A 19,139-nucleotide genomic window follows, 5' to 3' on the forward strand; every position below is an offset into this window, starting at 1 on the left:
CTATTTTCTTAAAAATATGCTGATAGAATCACAATGAATTCGTTATAGGACATTACTTATTTTCGATACGATTAGTATATATAATTGTATACATATTACAAATTATTCATTCTATGTATAACGAATTGATAAAGTTATTATTATATGTATCTTATAAAAATAAGAATAAAGTTGAGTTGTTTCACACATTAAACTTTGAATTTTCTTTTCAGAAAACCCAGTGTTCATACTGGGTTTTCTTTTTTGACGGGGGTGGACAGGGAAGGAATCCATTTTTACTTCAGGCAGAGCATAGATTCGTTAAGGAGCAATCTTGTCTGATAGTTTGGTTGGTTACTAGGTTAACAAAGGAAATGGATGCAAAAAACTGTTTTGATATTCTTATATTCTAATAATCTAATACACTTAGATTTCAGATCAGCTTTTGATACTGTTGCACATAAAATACTTATTCAAGTTGGAGCTCTGTGGCATTAAGGGCCAGTTACTGCTACAGATAAAGGGATGGTTGAGTAAAAGGGCGAGTGGTTATCAGCAGACACCAAAATTATTGTTGGGCTCATTGTTAATTTCTGTATTTATCAACAATATTGATGAAGACATATCTGGTTATTGTCTAAATTTACAGATTGATAAAAAGGTTGGTAGAGTGGTTAATCTTTGGATTTTGGAGAGGTCTCTATGAACTGGAGATGTCTAAAGGTATCGCAATTGGCAAAAGGGTATCAAAAAGGTGACATGAGTAATTAAAGACCTGTTAGCTTAACTTCTGTTCTAGTGAAAATAATGGAATCTCTGGTTAAAGAAGTAATACAGGACCATCTAGATAGGAATGCAATTATGCTACTGTCACAGCATGGATTTACTAAGGGGCAATCTTGTCTGACCAATCTGATAATATTATGATGCAGTAACAAAGGAACTGGATGCAAACTGTTATAACGTACGATCACTCATCGGTGAAGACAGGATATTAGAGCTGGAAAAGGAATTAGAAAATGTGAATTGGAATATCATCGGTTTGGCTGAAACAAGAAGAAGAAATGAATCACTTATAAGTTTATCAAGTGGAAATCTGCTGTACACCAATGGAAACAGTGAAAGGAGTGAAGGTGGAGTTGGGTTTCTGGTCCATAAAGATTTTAAAAACAACATTTTGGAATTCAAAAGTACATCACCAAGGGTGTCAAGTCTAATACTCAAGATTTCTAAGAGGTACAAGCTAAAAATTATAATGATTTATGCACCAACATCGAGCCATGATGATGAAGAGGTTGAAGAAATGTACACCGAAATTGAGAGTCTTCTAGATGAGCAGAAAACCCACTACACTATTATTTTGGGGGACTTCAATGCTAAGGTTGGAAAAAGGCAAAACAGCGCAGAAAGAGGAACTATAGGAAATTTTGGAATTGGTGAAAGAAATAAAAGAGGTGAAAGACTTGTGGAATTTGCAGAATCTCAAGGACTGTTAGTAATGAACACTTCTTTCAAGAAAAGGGTGAACAGAAAGTGGACATGGAAGAGTCCAAATGGATTAACAACTAATGAAATCGACTTCATCCTCACTAACAGAAGATATATTGTGAATGATGTTACCGTCCTGAATAAGGTAAATGTTGGAAGTGATCACAGAATGGTAAGATGTACACTTGATATAAATGTAGGAAGGGAAAGGAAAAAACTGACTTGAGTAAATAATACAAAGGTCTTTGAGATAACAGAGGAGGAGAAAAAGCAGTATGTACTGGAACTTAAGAACAAGTTTGAGCTTCTGCAGACTGCTTAGGACCAAGATATCGATGAGGAATATTACAACTTTCTGAAAGTGATAAAGCCCAAGAAACCTATAGGGAAACAGAAATCCAAAGAAGAAAAAATTAGTCAAGAAACACTTGTCATGATGAACGGAAGACTACAAATGAAGAGCAAGAAAAACACTGAGTTATGCAAAGCTGAGTTATGAGTTATGCAAAGCCATTAGAAAGAGACTCAGAGAGGACATAAGAAGATTTAACACAAGAAAAGTAGAAAAAGCATTAAGGGAAAACCAAGGATTTAAATCAGCAGCCATGAGCAGTAATTAGCATTAGCATTAGTAGAGGCATTTGATGCAAGAAAGCAAGCTTATGCAGCATCAGCCAAAAAAAAGGGGGAAAAAAAGAAAAAAAAAAACCCACTTCCACTTCACCCCTCTGTTCGTTCAAAATACCTGTCCAACTGAGCCTTAAACTTATTTAGGCTATCAACCTCCACTACAAGGGATAGAAGTCTGTTCCACCAACCAACCACCCGCTGGCTAAAGGCAAATTTCCGCACATCTATCCTACATCTGTCTTTCCTCAATTTGAATTTATGCCCTCTCAGGTGATTTTTCTGAGCTAGAGGAAGAATCCCATCAGCATTGAGCATGCTCAAACCATTCAAGGCTTTATACACCTCTATCAAATCACCTCGCTGGTGCCTGGTCTCCAGACACTGTAATTTGCAAAACTTAAGCCTTTCTTTGTAAGAGCACCCCTTTGTTCCATTCATTAATCTTGTTGCCCTTCTCTGTACTTGTTCCAGCAGCTCTACATCCTTCTTGAAATGAGGCCTCCAGACCTGTATACAGTACTCTAGGTGTGGCCTGACCATTGCCATATAAAAGGGAATAATTACTTCCTTATCCCTGCTGGAAAAATTCCTGTATATCATTGACAATACTCCATGAGCTACTCTTGCAGCCCGTCTGCACTGCTCAGAGAACTTCATAATATTACAACTTTCTGAAAGTGATAAAGCCCAAGAAACCTATAGGGAAACAGAAATCCAAAGAAGAAAAAATTAGTCAAGAAACACTTGTCATGATGAACGGAAGACCACAAATGAAGAGCAAGAAAAACACTGAGTTATGCAAAGCCATTAGAAAGAGACTCAGAGAGGACATAAGAAGATTTAACACAAGAAAAGTAGAAAAAGCTTTAAGGGAAAACCAAGGATTTAAATCAGCAGCCATGAGCAGTAATTAGCATTAGCATTAGTAGAGGCATTTGATGCAAGAAAGCAAGCTTATGCAGCATCAGCCAAAAAAAAGGGGGAAAAAAAGAAAAAAAAAACCCACTTCCACTTCACCCCTCTGTTCGTTCAAAATACCTGTCCAACTGAGCCTTAAACTTATTTAGGCTATCAACCTCCACTACAAGGGATGGAAGTCTGTTCCACCAACCAACCACCCGCTGGCTAAAGGCAAATTTCTGCACATCTATCCTACATCTGTCTTTCCTCAATTTGTTATGCCCTCTCAGGTGATTTTTCTGAGCTAGAGGAAGAATCCCATCAGCATTGAGCATGCTCAAACCATTCAAGGCTTTATACACCTCTATCAAATCACCTCGCTGGTGCCTGGTCTCCAGACACTGTAATTTGCAAAACTTAAGCCTTTCTTTGTAAGAGCACCCCTTTGTTCCATTCACTAATCTTGTTGCCCTTCTCTGTACTTGTTCCAGCAGCTCTACATCCTTCTTGAAATGAGGCCTCCAGACCTGTATACAGTACTCTAGGTGTGGCCTGACCATTGCCATATAAAAGGGAATAATTACTTCCTTATCCCTGCTGGAAAAATTCCTGTATATCATTGACAATACTCCATGAGCTACTCTTGCAGCCCGTCTGCACTGCTCAGAGAACTTCATATCTGCCTGCACAAACACCCCCAAGTCCCTTTCATTCTCTACCACTGTCAGTGTAGTACCACAGAGTTGATACGTTGCTCTGGGGTTGCTGTTTCCCATGTGTAGCACTTTACATTTGTCAATGTTAAACTTCATTTGCCACCTCTCAGCCCATCTGCTCAACCTTTCCAGATCCTGTTGCAGTAGCATAGTGTCAGTAGTGTCCTTGACAACCCTGCCAACCTTTGTATCGTCTGCAAACTTGGACATTAAGCTTGATATACCATCATCAATATCATTTATAAATACAGAAAACAATAATGGACCCAACACTGAGCCCTGAGGGACTCCACTAATAACATTAGTCCACGATGAGCAGTGTCCATTGATTACCACTCTCTGTCTTCTCCACCTCAACCACCCCCTTTATCCATAGCAGCAATTTGCCTCCAATGTCACACTGCTCCAATTTGTGTAGCAGTCTTCCATGTGCAACAGTATCAAAAGCCTTTCTAAGATCCAAGTATATAATATCAAAGCCATTCCCTGCATCCAGTTCTTTTGTGACTGCAACATAGTATCCAATCAAATTGGTCAGGCAAGACTTCCCCTTAACAAAACCATGCTGTGTCCGAGCTATAACTGAAGTCTTGCTAAATGATCCTGCAGTGCTTCTTTAACCAGTGCCTCCATTAATTTTCCTGGAACAGAAGTTAAGCTCACAGGTCTATAATTACTTGTGTCAGCCTTTGATCCTCCTTTGTGAATTGGGGTCACATTTGCACATTTCCAGTCTATGGGTACCTCCCCTGAGTCCAAGGAAGCTCTCATAATTATGTCTAAGGGTTTGTTTACTTCCTTTGCTGCCTCCTTTAATATAACTGGATAGATCCCATCCACCCCGGGTGTCTTTCTTGTGTTTATCTTCAACAGTTTCTCCTCCACTTTACTCCCAGTTATTTCAAGATTCTGTAGCTTACTGCTAGAGTTGAATACACCTCTGGCATTCCCCTCGCTGAATAACTCCTCATGTGTGAATGTCGATGCAAAATATTCATTTAGTTTGTTAGCTACCTGAGCAGGATCATCAACAGTTGACCCATCAATATCAAGTGGACCAATCTGATTCATCCCCTTCCTTCTAGAGTTTACATAAGTAAAGAAGTCTTTGCATCCCTTGCCAAGGATTTCTCGTAATCTGCCTTCGCCTGCCTAACCTCCTTTGTAACTTGGGTGCATATCAACTTGTATCTATCATAGGCTTCTGTGTCATGTGTTAATTTGTAAGTATCCCATGCATTTTTCTTCCCTGCCATATGCCTTATTAGTTCATCTGACATCCATTTTGGCCTAAAACTTGAACAATATTTCTTAGTTGGTATGTAAAGCCTAGTAGCTTCCAAGATAAGTTCTTTGAATGCTTCCCATTTTGAATTTGCTGTTGGTAACATCATCAATTGGTCCCACTGTATAGAATTTAAATACTGTCTCAGTCCATCGTAGTGGCCTTTACGGAAGCAATAACCCTTCCCTTTACCCCTAATGGTAGTTACCTCTTTGAGTAAATCCCACTTCAGCACACTGTGATCACTGCCACCTAGTGGTTCATTTATCTGCAGATTCTTAATGCATGAAGAATCACTGCTGATAATCAAATCAAGAGTATTACTTCCTCTAGCTGCCTCCCGAACATGCTGATGTAGAAAACAATCATCCAATAAATCCACAAAAGCCTTGCTAGTGTGTGAGTGACCAACCCACAAATTCCAGTCAATATCTGGGAAATTAAAATCCCCCATTATAAGACTCTCTGATTTACTGGCCCACTCTATTTCCCTGTACAGTTTCGTATTATACTCATCAGAGTCATTAGGCCTATAGCACACTCCTACTCTCAATTTTGATCTCCCAGTGCTTATGTCACACCAAACTGACTCAACACTGCACTGTCCAGCGATGTCGACTGGCTTCACCTCCTTGGTTTTTATGTGTTTCTTAACTAATAGCATAACCCCTCCCCCCTTCCTATCCTGTCTATCCTTTCTGTAGACGTTGTACTCCCCAAATTGCAGTTCTGCATCCCTTATATCTGTGTGACACCACATCTCTGATATCCCAACAATATCTGCCTTTCATGTTTTGAGCAATACCTCAAATTCATCAAATTTATTTACTAAACTCCTAGCATTGGTGTACACGCAAGTATACCTGCACCTGTTTCTATTCTTAGCTACCCTAACACAACCCATGTGTTTACTTGTACCGCAATGGCTCCCAGCAGTCTCTGAAATATTATGCATCTTGTTTTTCAGGCTTCTGCTCATTCTAATAGAAGCAGTGCAATAATCTCTTTCACCTCTGCCAGTGGCTACTGTCAATCTATTGGTCTTTGTCTCCCCCCAAGCTAGCAGTTTTCCGACCCACCTAACACTGCCTCGATAGCATCAGCAAATATTCTTGCACCCTTTCTATTTAAGTGTATCCCATTCCCGTAGAAGCAATCTCTCCTGTTAACAAGTACAGTCCAGGCTGAAAAAAATTCTACACCTTGAGCCTTGCACAATCTTTCCAGGGCCGAATTGATCGACAAGGCTCTCATCATATACTCCCTCCTATCGTGTCTGGGCAGAATTGCAGACACTTTCAAATTCAACCCTAATTCTCGGCTTTTGTTCAACAAAAGAACAGCAGAGAAGGCATATCATAGGCTTCTAATAGCAGAAGGCATAATTCAAATTTTGTTAAACAGCAGAGAAGGCATAATTCAAATAGCAGAAGACTACTGTAGAGAATTATACAAGGAGCAGGGGAATGATGCCAGCAGTGGGGAAGATGGATTGCAAAGTAACAACACGTACGACATACCCGATATTCTTCCTGATGAGGTAGAACATGCATTGAAGAAAATGAAGAATCAGAAAGCCCCGGGGTAAGATGAAGTTACTGTAGAGTTGTTAAAATTGGGGGGAAGAGACAACACAAAAACTGGCAAGGCTCTTCACAAAGTGCATTAGAAAAGGTATGATGCCTAAGCAGTGGAATAATGCAGTCATAGTTTTGCTGCATAAGAAACGAGATAAATCAGAAATTGGAAATTATAGACCAATTAGCTTGCTATCTCACATCTACAAGTTGTTCACAAGGGTCATTACTAACAGATTAGAAAGAATACTTGATGAGAATCAACCGAAAGAGCAAGCTGGCTTTAGGACAGGATTCTCAGCTATGGATCACCTTCACGTAATATCACAGCTAATGGAGAAAGCAAATGAATATAAAACACCATTATGCCTGGCATTTGTGGATTATGAAAAGGCATTTGACTCCATACAGCATAAGGTAATGTTTCGGGCACTGGAAAGACAAGGCATAGATACTCCATATATTATGATTTTGAAGAAAATATATGAGAGTGCTACCTCCTTTATTAGACTAGACAAAGACAGTAGGAAATTTAAAATCGAGAAAGGAGTTCAACAAGGAGACACAATATCTCCGAAGCTGTTTACTGCTGCCCTTGAAGAAGCTTTCAGAAGATTAGACTGGTCGCAGAAAGGAGTGAATGTGAATGGAGAGTACCTAAACCATTTACGATTTGCAGATGACATTGTGGTCATAAGCCACGATCCCAAAGAATTAGAGGAAAATCTTAATCAGTTATGCACAGTTAGTAAGGATTTTGGACTAAAGATGAATATGGCTAAAACAAAAGTAATGATGAACAAGTATGCCACGGAAAGGGAAATAATGATTGAAGGAGCAGTAATTGAAAAGGTGGAGTCATATACTTATCTGGGACAAGTTATTAACTGTAATAATGATAAATGGCTGGAAGTCAAGAGAAGAATAAATTTTGGATGGGTAGCATTCAGGAAATATAGTCACATACTGAAGAGCAATATCCCAGTTTGTCTGAAACGTAAAATAATGAATCAATGTATACTCCCCACCATGACTTATGGAAGTGAAACTTGGGCACTCACCAAAAGAATGGAACAGCGAAGAATGGAACGAATTATATTGGGAATCAGACTGTTAGATAAGAAGAGAAACACATGGATTAGGCAGCAAACTCAAGTAAAGGACATTCTTATCAAAACTAAAGAACTAAAATGGTCTTGGGCAGGACACATAGCTCGAAGACATGATGACAGATGGACTAAGAAAATAACAGAATGGTACCCAAGAGGAGCTAGAAGAAAACCTGGAAGACAAAGGCGGAGATGGATAGATGAAATTCATGAGTTTTTGGGTAGTAAATGGATGGCCAGTGCTCAAAACAGAAAGAACTGGAAAGTTGCTGGAGAGGCCTTCATTCTGCAGTGGATTGAAAATGGCTGATGATGATGATGCCTGAGGTACAAAGGTTCACAAGTTTATTAATGACAGTAATCAGAGTATGCTAATGCAACAAGATTTTAAAAAAATTGGGCAGCTGAGCTGAAAAATGCCAGTTGAGGTTTAATATTGACATATGGCTAGTATGGCTAGTAGTAATACCAGCTGTGTGATACTACACTCAGAGTAGTGGAAAATGAAAAGATTCTTTGGGTAATTGTGCAGTCAGATATGGAGTTCTCTAAGAAGTGCAGACAGCCAAGATGGTTTGTGGGGTTTTGCCTATGATATATTGTGCTAGCAGTGGTAATAAAGTGATTATCCCGTTGCATGAGGCATTGATTAGGCCAAATCTTGAGCACTGCATACGAGTCGCATACTGGAGGCCTCAATTTAGGAAGGATGTAGATCTGCTGGGAACAGTGCAAAGAAGCACAACGAGATTTAAGTGAACAAAAGGGTGGACTTACTAGGACAGGCTTCAATTCTACAAAGACTTAGACTCGATCCCATTGGCAAACAAAAAATTGTTTGTATACTTTGTCTCGAAAGGTGATATAGTTGGATATAAATTGCCAAGGAGAGCACCCTGCCTACTCCAGAGCATGCCAGGGGTGGAAGGGTGAAAAAGAAATCCAAAAACTAAAAACAGCTGAATATCACCTACACAGAGGCTAGAAAACACATCCAACCAGTAAATTGCGCAAAGCCTTCAGAAGGTCCCTGTGAAGTACACTATCAGTACACAAACTGAGATGACTGTACCACCAGAGTCATTCACTCCGATTGCAAGCTATTTATTTAGTTCCCAAAAGCCCACTCCAAAAACACATTCAACTGCCACCCCTATATCCATACCTCCTAGTGTTCCACCACTACTAAAACCAAGTGGTAAAGAAAAGCCAAAAAGATCGGAAGAGCCACCCGTAATACTAGAAACATTAGATGTAGAGAATAAGGTGGGATGGTGCATTATCAATATTAAACAAAACTTTACCAGCTTTATCCTCATTTTCTTGATACCTCTTCATACTTGGAATACAATCTTGGCTAAACCAATCCAAATAAACTTTCGAATTCATCCAAGCATTTTTCTGTCCTTTATATCATACTGGTAGGCACTTTACCTTTAAAGCATCTCGGATTCTTGGATTTCTCAATCACCAACAATGGTAAAACATGCTGTCCGCTTGCATTTGCACACAGTGTAACTGTAACATGCTGTTTATTAGCTTTGAAACGAAGAGCAGCCATTTTGCATCATGATGCAAGTGATTTACGAGAGAGTGACTTCCAGTTAAGTCCAGTTTCATCTGCATTGTAAATGTCATCCTTAGAAAACCGTCTTCTTCTGCCATTTTCAGAAAAGAATCCTTAAAAGCGTCTGCTTCCAGGACATCACATGATAAAGCTTCTCCTTGAATTTCATGCTCCCTTATACCGTGGCAAGATTTAAAAATTTTCAGGCTTCCTGTAGTGGCTTTAAATTCAGATGGGGTTTTAAAATTTTGATTCAGTTGCTTTTAACGCCTTTTCGCATATCAGAGGTCCAGAAATAGTTTGCCCTGACTTATCTTTTGTAGAAAACATAAATAAACAGCGTCATCTAACTTCTCATCACTAGCTTTTTTCATAATTTTTCATTTTTTAAAGCCTTGTTCATTGTCTAACTTTGAAGTAAACTTCAAAATTTCATTTTTATCTCTTACCCTTTTCCAGTCTGTTAATGATTGTTATCTTGTCTTCTATTGACAACACATTGCAGTCTCTTTTGCCTGTAGATGCCATTAACGCAAAGAGGCAGCGTTATTAAAATTAAAAGGAAAGTGACACAATATTTCACTTTGAAAGAGCCATTGAACAAAAACTCAAACATTCAGTGATTAAAAACATAATGCCTGAAATAACCTCACACTCCATTGGCTCGCAGCAGATAAGTGAAAGCTAACCGTCCCCACCGTTCTACTCCCATGCTCACAGCAGTACAACAGACAATGGTGCACCAAGGTCAGGGGAGACTAGCCTGGGTCCACACATTAGTTAAAGCCAACATATCATTTTTAACTCCTGTAATGACAAATTGGCAGGCCTAAAATTCTTCTTTATAGCATCAACAAAAGAAAACTCAAGTTTTTTGGACATATAGTAAGAAGGGAAAACTTTCTGTTGAAGAATATAATGGAAAAATCAAGGGGAAGAGGTGCAGAGGAAGACCTCCAACTAGGTGGAATGATGGGATCAGTGAACTTCTGGGCATGACACTTTGCGAAGCCGCTCGTATAGCACATGATCGATGTAGTTGGAGGAATTTGTTGGTGGCCACAACAGCTCCTCATGGTGCTATGTGACTGGAAGAAGAAGGATGTCAAATTAAGACCATTTCTATGCTATACTACATACATCTTCAAATAAATAATCTGAAACAATTGCATCAAGTTGCAGGAGTAATATTTCAACATAACAACCAGTGCACTAAAGGTAGATACTGTAATTTTTGTGGGGAGGGCGATTCAGATAATCGACATTCTACTGTAGTTTTTTTTTTTTTTTTGCGCCACCTTTAAAAATATCCTGCCGGTACCCATGCACACAGTTAATATGTTACTCTGTGGTTACTCCTACCCGTATCCAATACTTTACATTTGTCAATCTTAAACTTCAATTGCCACTTCTCAGCCCATCATTAGTGTGAATAACAACCCTGCCAACCTTCATATCATCTGCAAACTTGGACATTAAGCCTGGTATACCTTCATCACAGTACAGAAAACAACATTGGGCCCAACTTGGACCCCTGTTGTCCACCATTAATAACATTAGTCCACTAATAGCAGTGTCCATTGATTACCACTCTCTGTCTTCTCCCACTCAACCATCCCTTTATCCATAGCAGCAACTTGCTGTGAATTAGGGTTGAATTTGAAAGTGTCTGCAATTCTGCCCACACACGTTAGGAGGGAGTATATGATGAGAGCCTTGTCAATCAATTCGGCCCTGGAAAGATTGTGCAAGGTTCAAAGGATTTTTTTTTCTTCAGCCCAGTCTGTACTTGTTAACAGGAGAGACTGCTTCTACAGGGATGGGATACACTTAAATAGAAAGGGTGCAAGAATATTTGCTGATGCTATCGAGGCAGTGTTAGGTGGGTTGGAAAACTGCTAGCTTGGCAGGATACAAGGACTAATAGAATAACAGTAGCCACTGGCAGAGGTGAATGATTCTTCAACTGCTTCTATTGGAATGAGCAGCAGCCTGGAAAACAAGATGCATTGTATTTCAGAGACTGCTGGGAGTGCATGTATACTTGCGTATTCACCAATGCTAGGAGTGTGGTAAATAAATTTGATGAATTTGAGGTATTTCTCAAAACATCAAAGGCAGATATTGATGGGATATTAGAGACGTGATGTCACATAGATATAAGGAATGCATAACTGGAATTTGGGGAATACAATGTATACAGGAAGGATAGACAAGATAGGAAATGAGGAGGGATTATGCTATTAGTTAAACACATAAAATCCAAGGAAGTGAAGCCAGTCGACATCGCTGGACAGTGCAGTGTTGAATCAGTTTGGTGTGACATAAGCATTAGGTGATCGAAATTGAGAGTAGGAGTGTGTTATAGGCCAAATGATTCTGATGAGTATAATAAGAAACTGTATAGGGAAATAGAGTGGGCCAGTAAATCAGAGAGTCTTATAATGGGGGATTTTAATTTCCCAGATATTGACTGTAATTTGTGGGTTGGTCACTCGCACACTAGCAAGGTTTTGTGGATTTATTGGATGATTATTTTCTACAGCAGCATATTCGGGAGGCAACTAGAAGGAGTAATACTCTTGATCTGATTATCAGTAGTGATTCTTCATGCATTAAGAATCTGGAGATAAAGGAACCACTAGGTGGCAGTGATCACTGTGATCACAGTGTGCTGAAGTGGGATTTACTCAAAGAGGTAACTACCATCAAGGGTAAAGGGAAGGGTTTTTGCTTTTGTAAAGGTGGCTACTGTGGTCTGAGACAGTATATAAATTCTATATGGTGGAACCAACTGATGATGTTACCAACAGCAAATTCAAAATGGGAAGCATTCAAAGAATTTGTCTTGGAAGCTACTAAGCTTTACATACCAACTAAGAAATATTGTTAAAGGTTTAGGCCTAAATAGATGTCAGATGAACTAATGAGACGTATGGCAGAGAAGAAAAATGCATGGGATACATATAAATTAATGTGTGACATGGAAGCCTATGATAGATATAAGTTGATCTGTAACCAAGTCACAAAGGAGAGAGGCGCCTCCGTAGCCAGGTGCGAAGGAGCAGCAGTGTTTAGCCACGCTTCTTGATTAGACCGGGGTTCGAGCCCGTCACTACTAAATACGGAGGATGCGGAAAGGTCAGCAAATGACCACCGCATATCCCCGGAGCAATGTGCCCTTAGTTGCTAATGCTCCAAAAAAACAAACAAACAAACAACACAATACAAAGGAGATTAGGCAGGCAAAGGCAGATTATGAGAAATCTTTGGCAAAAGATGCAAAGAAAAACAGCAAAGAGTTCTTTACCTTTGTAAACTTTAGAAGGAAAGGGTTGAATCAGATTGATCTACTGGATACCGATGGTTCAACTGTTGTTGATTCTGCTCAGGTGGCTTACAAACTAAATGAGTATTTTGCATCAACATTCACACATCAGGAGTTATTGAAGGAAGGGAATGCCAGAGGTGACTCTGGCAGTCAACTAGATGATTTTGTAATAACTGAGAGGAAAGTGGATTAGAAATTGTTGAAGATAAACATAAAAAAGGCACCTGGGATGGATGGGATCTCTCCAGTTATATTAAAGGAGGCAGCAAAGGAAGTAAGCAAACCCTTTGCCATAATTATGAGAGCTTCTTTGGACTTGGGGAGGTACCCATGGTCTGGAGATGTGCAAATGTGACCCCAATTCACAATGGAGGATCAAAGGGCAACACAAGTAATTATAAGCCTGTTAGTTTAACTTCTTTTTCAGGAAAATTAATGGAGGCACTGGTTAAAGAAGCACTGCAGGATCATCTAGGCAAGACTTCAGTTATAGCTCCGACACAGCATGGTTTTATTAAGGGAAAGTCTTGCCTGTCCAATTTGATTAGATACTATGATGTGGTCACAAAAAAAACTTTGATATCATATATTTTGATCCTAGAAAGGTTTTTGATTCTGTTGCACATGTACGACTGCTCAACAAATTGTAGTAGTGTGGCATTTGGAGGCAAATTGCTGCTATGGATAAAGGGATGTGTGAGTGGGAGAGGGCAGAGAGTGATAATCAGTGGACACTGTCATTGTGGACTAATTAGTATTAGTAATGGCCGCATGGTGCAAGAAAGCCTATTCCTTATGCTGCAGCAGCCAAAAAAAAAAACCGAATAGAACAATGATAAAAAAAATAAAAAAATAATAATCATAAATAAATAAATATATAAATAATAATAATTAATAAAAGAAAAGGAAATTAAACCTATCATTCTATGCGTTTCCCTGACCCGAAGGTACTATCCAGATGACCTTTGAATTTCCCCAAACTGTCAGCCTCTACCACCCATGTAGGCAACTTATTCCAATAATTTATAATTTTCTGGCTAAAATAAAACTTCTCACAGTCCAGTCTAAACATTCCCCCCCCCCCACCCAGTAACTTGAATTTATGTCTCTTAGTTCTAGCATCATTTATAATCTTGAAAATTTTGTCCTCATTCATTTTACTGATGCCTCTCAGTAAAGGTGTCTAGTTTCCAAACTCTGCAACCCACATATTCGAAGTCTTTCTTCATAAGGACGCCCTTTTGCTGGTTTCACCAGGCGAGTTACCCGTCTTTGCACCCTTTCAAGAAGCTCAATGTCTTTCTTTAGGTGCGATCTCCATACTTGAACACAGTATTCCAAGTGAGGTCTAACAAAAGCTTTATATAATGGGATTATCACGTCCCTATCTCTTGCAAAAGTTCGATAGATCATCGATAGGACACCATGGGCCTTCCTTGTAACCTGTTTACAATGCTCAGAAAATTTCATGTCTGACCATATCGTAACACCGAAGTCCCTTTCCTCCAGTACTGGGTTTAGTTGAACTCCACCATGTGAATAAGTTATTTTGGGATTACTGTTTCATAGGTGTAATACCTTACACTTTGTTGGATTAAAGCATAGCTGCCATTTTTCTGACCATTCCTGAAGTTTATCTAGGTCTCTCTGAAGAAGCTCAGCTTGACAGTGATCATTAACTACAGTGATCATTATCATCCGCAAATTTAGACATCATGCCATCTATCCCTTTGTCGATGTCGTTTATGAAAATTAAAAACAACAGTCATCCTTATACTGATCCTTGGGGGAACCCCACTTTTTACATCAACCCAATCTGAAGAATAGCCATTTATTACAACCCTCTGCCTCCCCTGCCCTGAAGCCATCCTGCTATCCATCTAAGGATTTTCCATTGATTCCAACCTGTTTCAGCTTATAAAGCAACCGCTCATGTGGGACTGAGTCAAAAGCTTTGCTGATATCTAAATAAACAATGTCGAAAATTATTCCCTAAATCCAGCTCGTGAGTGACCCTTTCAAAATAGTGAACCAGATTTGTTAAATATGATTTTCCCTTTACAAAACCATGCTGAGTATCCTTGAGAATTCAATTCGATCCAAACGTTCCTGAATTCCACCCTTGATCATTGCTTCCATGATTTTCCCTACCACTGAAGTCAGACTGACAGGTCGATAATTTCCCACTTCACTCTTAGAGCCACCCTTATGTATGGGAGATACATTGGCACTTTTCCAATCTAGGGAATCTCCCCAGAGTCTAGTGATGCTCGCATAATTAGCCTCAATGGTTCAATGCACTCACTTGCTGCCTCCCTTAAGATTATAGGGTATATTCCATCAACTCCAGGAGCCTTATTGGTCTGTAGGCTCAAAAGTTTTTTCATTAAATAATCTTGCAAAATTTCAGTATCATTAATTACATATTTTTCAACTTCGCTCCCATAATTTCCCATTGCCACAAAAGGTTTTTCATTTGTAAATATTGATGCAAAATAACTGTTGAGTTCACCTGCAACGGAAGCTGATGTATTTAATACTAATCCCTTTATTAGTGGAGTCTCTTAGGGTTCAGTGTTGGGTCCATTGTTGTTTTCTGTATTTATAAATTAGCATTAGCAAAGCCGGCCAGGCTAGCCGGGTGGGTAAAGTGCCTGCCTGGCAACCCAAAAGGTCGCGGGTTTGATTCCCACCTAGGGCTTGGATCAAAGTACTGCAAAAACCTTGGGAGGTCCATTATGGCCACAGAAGCCTATGCGCCAACAACTACAAAAAAAAAAAAAAAAAAAAAAAAAGCATTAGCAAAGGCACATGATACAAGAAAGCAAGTTATATAGCATCAGCCGGGAAAAAAAACTCCTTATTTCACCCATCCACTCTCTCCAAATGTTTGTCAAGTTCTGCCTTGAATCTATTTAAGCTATCAACTTCTACAATGACAGATGGAAGTTTGTTACAGCAATCTACCACCCACTGCTTAAAGGCAAACTTTTGCACATCTATCCTACAACCGTCTTTCCTCAATTTGAATTTATGCACTCTCAGGTGATTATTCTGAGCAAGAGGAAGAATCCCATCAGCATTGAGCTATCTCAAACCATTTAAGGCTTTATACACCTCAGTCAGATCACCTTGCAGTTGCCTAGTCTCCAGACACTAATTTGCAAATCTTATGCCTTTCTTCCTAAGAGCAACCCTTGTTCCATTCACTAATCTTGTTGCCCTTCTCTGTACTCGTTCCAACAGCGCTACATCCTTCTTAAAATGAGGCCTCCAGATCTGTATACAGTACTCAAGGTTTGGTCTGACCATTGCCTTATACAAGGAGGTAATCACCTCCTTATTCCTGTATATCATTGACAAGACACCATAAGCTTCTCTTGCAGACTGTCTGCACTGCTCAGAAAACTTCATATCTGCCTGCACAATTGCTCCCAGATCCTTTTCATTCTTTACCACTGTCAGTGTGGTACCACAGAGTTGATAAGTTACTCTGGGATTACTGCTTCCCATATGTAGTACTTTACATTTGTCAATGTTAAATTTCATTTGCCATCTCTCAGCCCATCTACTCAACTTTTCTAGATCCTGCTGCAGTAGTGGACTATCATTAGTGTCATTAACAACCCTGCCAACATCATACTGTTCGTAGCATCATAATGTTAGCAAACTTGGATATTAACAACTATGGACCAAAAACCGAACCCTGGAGAACTCCACTAATAACATTAGTCCATGAAGAGCAGTATCCATTGTTTACCACTCTCTCTCTTCTCCCACTCAACCATCTCTTTATCCATAGCAGCAATTTGCATCCAGTGCCACACTGCTCCAATTTCTACAGCAGCCTTCCATGTGCAACAGTATCAAAGGCCTTCCTAAGATCCGAATATATATGATATCCTTTTTTGCATACAGTTCCTTTGCGAACACCGCGTCATATTATCCAATCAGATTGGTCAGTGAAGACTTCTCCTTAACAAATCCATGCTGTGTCTGAACTGTAACTCAAGTCTTGTCTAGATGATCCTGCATTGCTTCTTTAACCAGTGCCTCCATTAATTTCTCTAGAACAGAAGTTAAACCTGTGTCACCCTTTGATCCTCCTTTGTGAATTGGTACCTCCTCTGAGTCCAAGGAAGCTCTTATAATTATGGCTGAGGGTTCCTTTGCTGCCTTCTTTAATATAACTGGTTAGATCCCATCCACCCCAGGTGCCTTTCTTATGTTTATTTTCAACAATTTCTGCTCCACCTTGCTCTGTTTTTACAAAATCCTCTAGCTCACTGCCAGAGTTTAATTCACATTTGGTATTCTCCTTCCTGTATAACTTCTCATGTGTAAATGTTGATGCAGAATACTGATTCAATTTGTTAGCTACATGGGCAGGATCATCAACAGTTGAACCATCGATATCAAGTGGACCAATCTGATTCATCCCCTTCCTTCTAGAGTTTACATACATTTCCGTTGTGACTTGATTACAGACCAGCTTTTTTCTACCATCGGCTTCTGTGTCACCTGATAATTTATATGTATCCTATGCATTTTTCTTCTCTGCCACATGTCTCATTAGTTCATTTGACATCCATTTATGCCTAAACTTTGAACACTATTTCTTAGTTGGTATGAAAAGCCTAGTAGCTTCCAAGGTTAATTCTTTGAATGTTCCCATTTTGAATTTGCTGTGGGTAACATCATCAGTTGATTCCTGTATGAAATTTAAAGACTGTCTCAGACCACCATAGTCACCTTTATGAAAGCAAAAACCCTTTCATTTATCCCTGATTGTAGTTACTTCTTTGAGTAAATCGAACCTAAGCACACTGTGATCATTGCCGCCTAGTGGTTCCTTTATTTGCACATTCTTAATGCATGAAGAATCACTACTGATAATCAGTTTAAGAGTATTACTCCCTCTGGTTGCCTCCCGAAGATGCTGCTGCAGAAAACAACCTTCTTCTGATTAAATTTATGAATACAGTATTAACATTTAAGAAATTTATTAACATTTAATGTTTCAAAAAATTGCATTATTCATATTCTATTTGATTCAAACTCTTTGTGTACAATTTTGTTTTAGATATAAACTTTTTCATAAAATTTCCTTTTTTCTTTTCATCATATTAGTTTTGGGCTTTTCATTGATTCAGACTACCCATTTCCCAGTTAGTCTCAGTTACTGAAGTTTTAATGTAGCTATTATTTTTGGATTACACAAGATTCTGGTGGCAGTGGAAGCAGCATCATTGCAACCTTTTCTATTTTCTAAATGTTGTGTGTGACATTCACTCCATTCAATCAGAACAAATTGAATTGAAGGGAATGGAGTTGAGTGCTTATACAGTACTACTGAATGCCCACATTATAAGATTATATTCTAATTCTTAGAGCATTAAGCTGTAATGTATGTGCTGTTTACTTAAGGTATTAAGTTATTGTGTGTGCTTGCGTGCGTGCATGTGTGTGTGTTGTATATATTTGATTGTTTCTGTTTTCAAAACTTAGATCTGGAGAAAAGGGAAAAGCCATCCGGATTGAAAAATTGTTGTACACCGGTAAAGAAGGAAAGACATCACAAGGATGTCCTATGGCAAAATGGATAATCCGCCGTTCAGGACCTGAAGAGAAATTACTTGCTCTAGTTAGGCATCGTCCCGGGCATTATTGCAAAGCAGCTTACATTGTTATTGCTATGGTTGCTTGGGAAGGTGTGCCTCAGAAAATAGCTGATGATTTGTATCAGACAGTTGTATATAAAACTGTGAATTATGGCTTGCCAACACAAAGAAGATGTGGAACAAATGAACCGTAAGTAGTTTTGGCAATATTTTGATTGAGTATCTTATTTTTATCACAGCAGAAAATCATTCTTATTGTTGCAGTTACATGCAATCACTTCTACCTTTTTTTTTTAAATTAATTTTAAGAAGAGGTTGACTAGTACAGAACTGCAGTCTCTACCAAACTTGACATGAAAAGAAATCAAGACATTCTGTCTGTAGACAACTTCAGTATTGCATTTTATTGATTCATATAGAAACAGATGGATCCAGGATATAGAGAGGATGGATGCTATCCAAAAGAAATTCTGAACTACAAATCCTAGGGCAGGAGAGACAGAGGCAGACCCCTGAAAAGATATAGAGAGACCGTAACATTCTTCCTATCCAGTATTAGGCCACTAGACCTAATACTGGATAGGAAGAAGAAGATGATTAATTTTCTTTCATCATTATAAACAAACTGCTTAGTACTAATTAAAGTTATTTTTTAATTAATCAAAGGGTTTTTAAAAATACAGACAGCTTTGATTGAGGCATTACTATCTATTATATAACAATGCAATCATACGTTTTAACTTTTCATTTTTCAGCTCATTGGTTTTGACCCTATTAAGGAAACAGAAGCATGGATGATATTTTGTTCAGGGGGAATTCCTTTTGTGATTTCAAAATCAATGGGTGCAGTGCTTCTAAGTCAACCTGATCTTAAGCAGTTGCCCAGCTCTAGCCTATCAATTGTCACATAAGTGATCACATAAGGCCAGAATGGCT

At 38.9% G+C, this 19,139-nt stretch overlaps 1 protein-coding gene across 1 annotated transcript in view; it reads left to right on the top strand.

Moving 5' to 3' along the window:
* LOC150088169 (uncharacterized) overlaps positions 1–19,139 on the top strand; it is a 311,939-nt gene that overhangs the window by 155,602 nt on the left and 137,198 nt on the right. The window contains exon 5 of the mRNA XM_090370054.1: positions 18,091–18,393. Coding sequence (XP_090226180.1) covers positions 18,091–18,393 — 303 coding nt within the window. The remainder of the gene's footprint in view (positions 1–18,090; positions 18,394–19,139) is intronic.

Source organism: Mastigoproctus giganteus, chromosome 3 (assembly GCF_048544385.1).
Source record: "Mastigoproctus giganteus isolate SK-2022 chromosome 3, ASM4854438v1, whole genome shotgun sequence".
NCBI lineage: Eukaryota > Metazoa > Arthropoda > Arachnida > Uropygi > Thelyphonidae > Mastigoproctus > Mastigoproctus giganteus.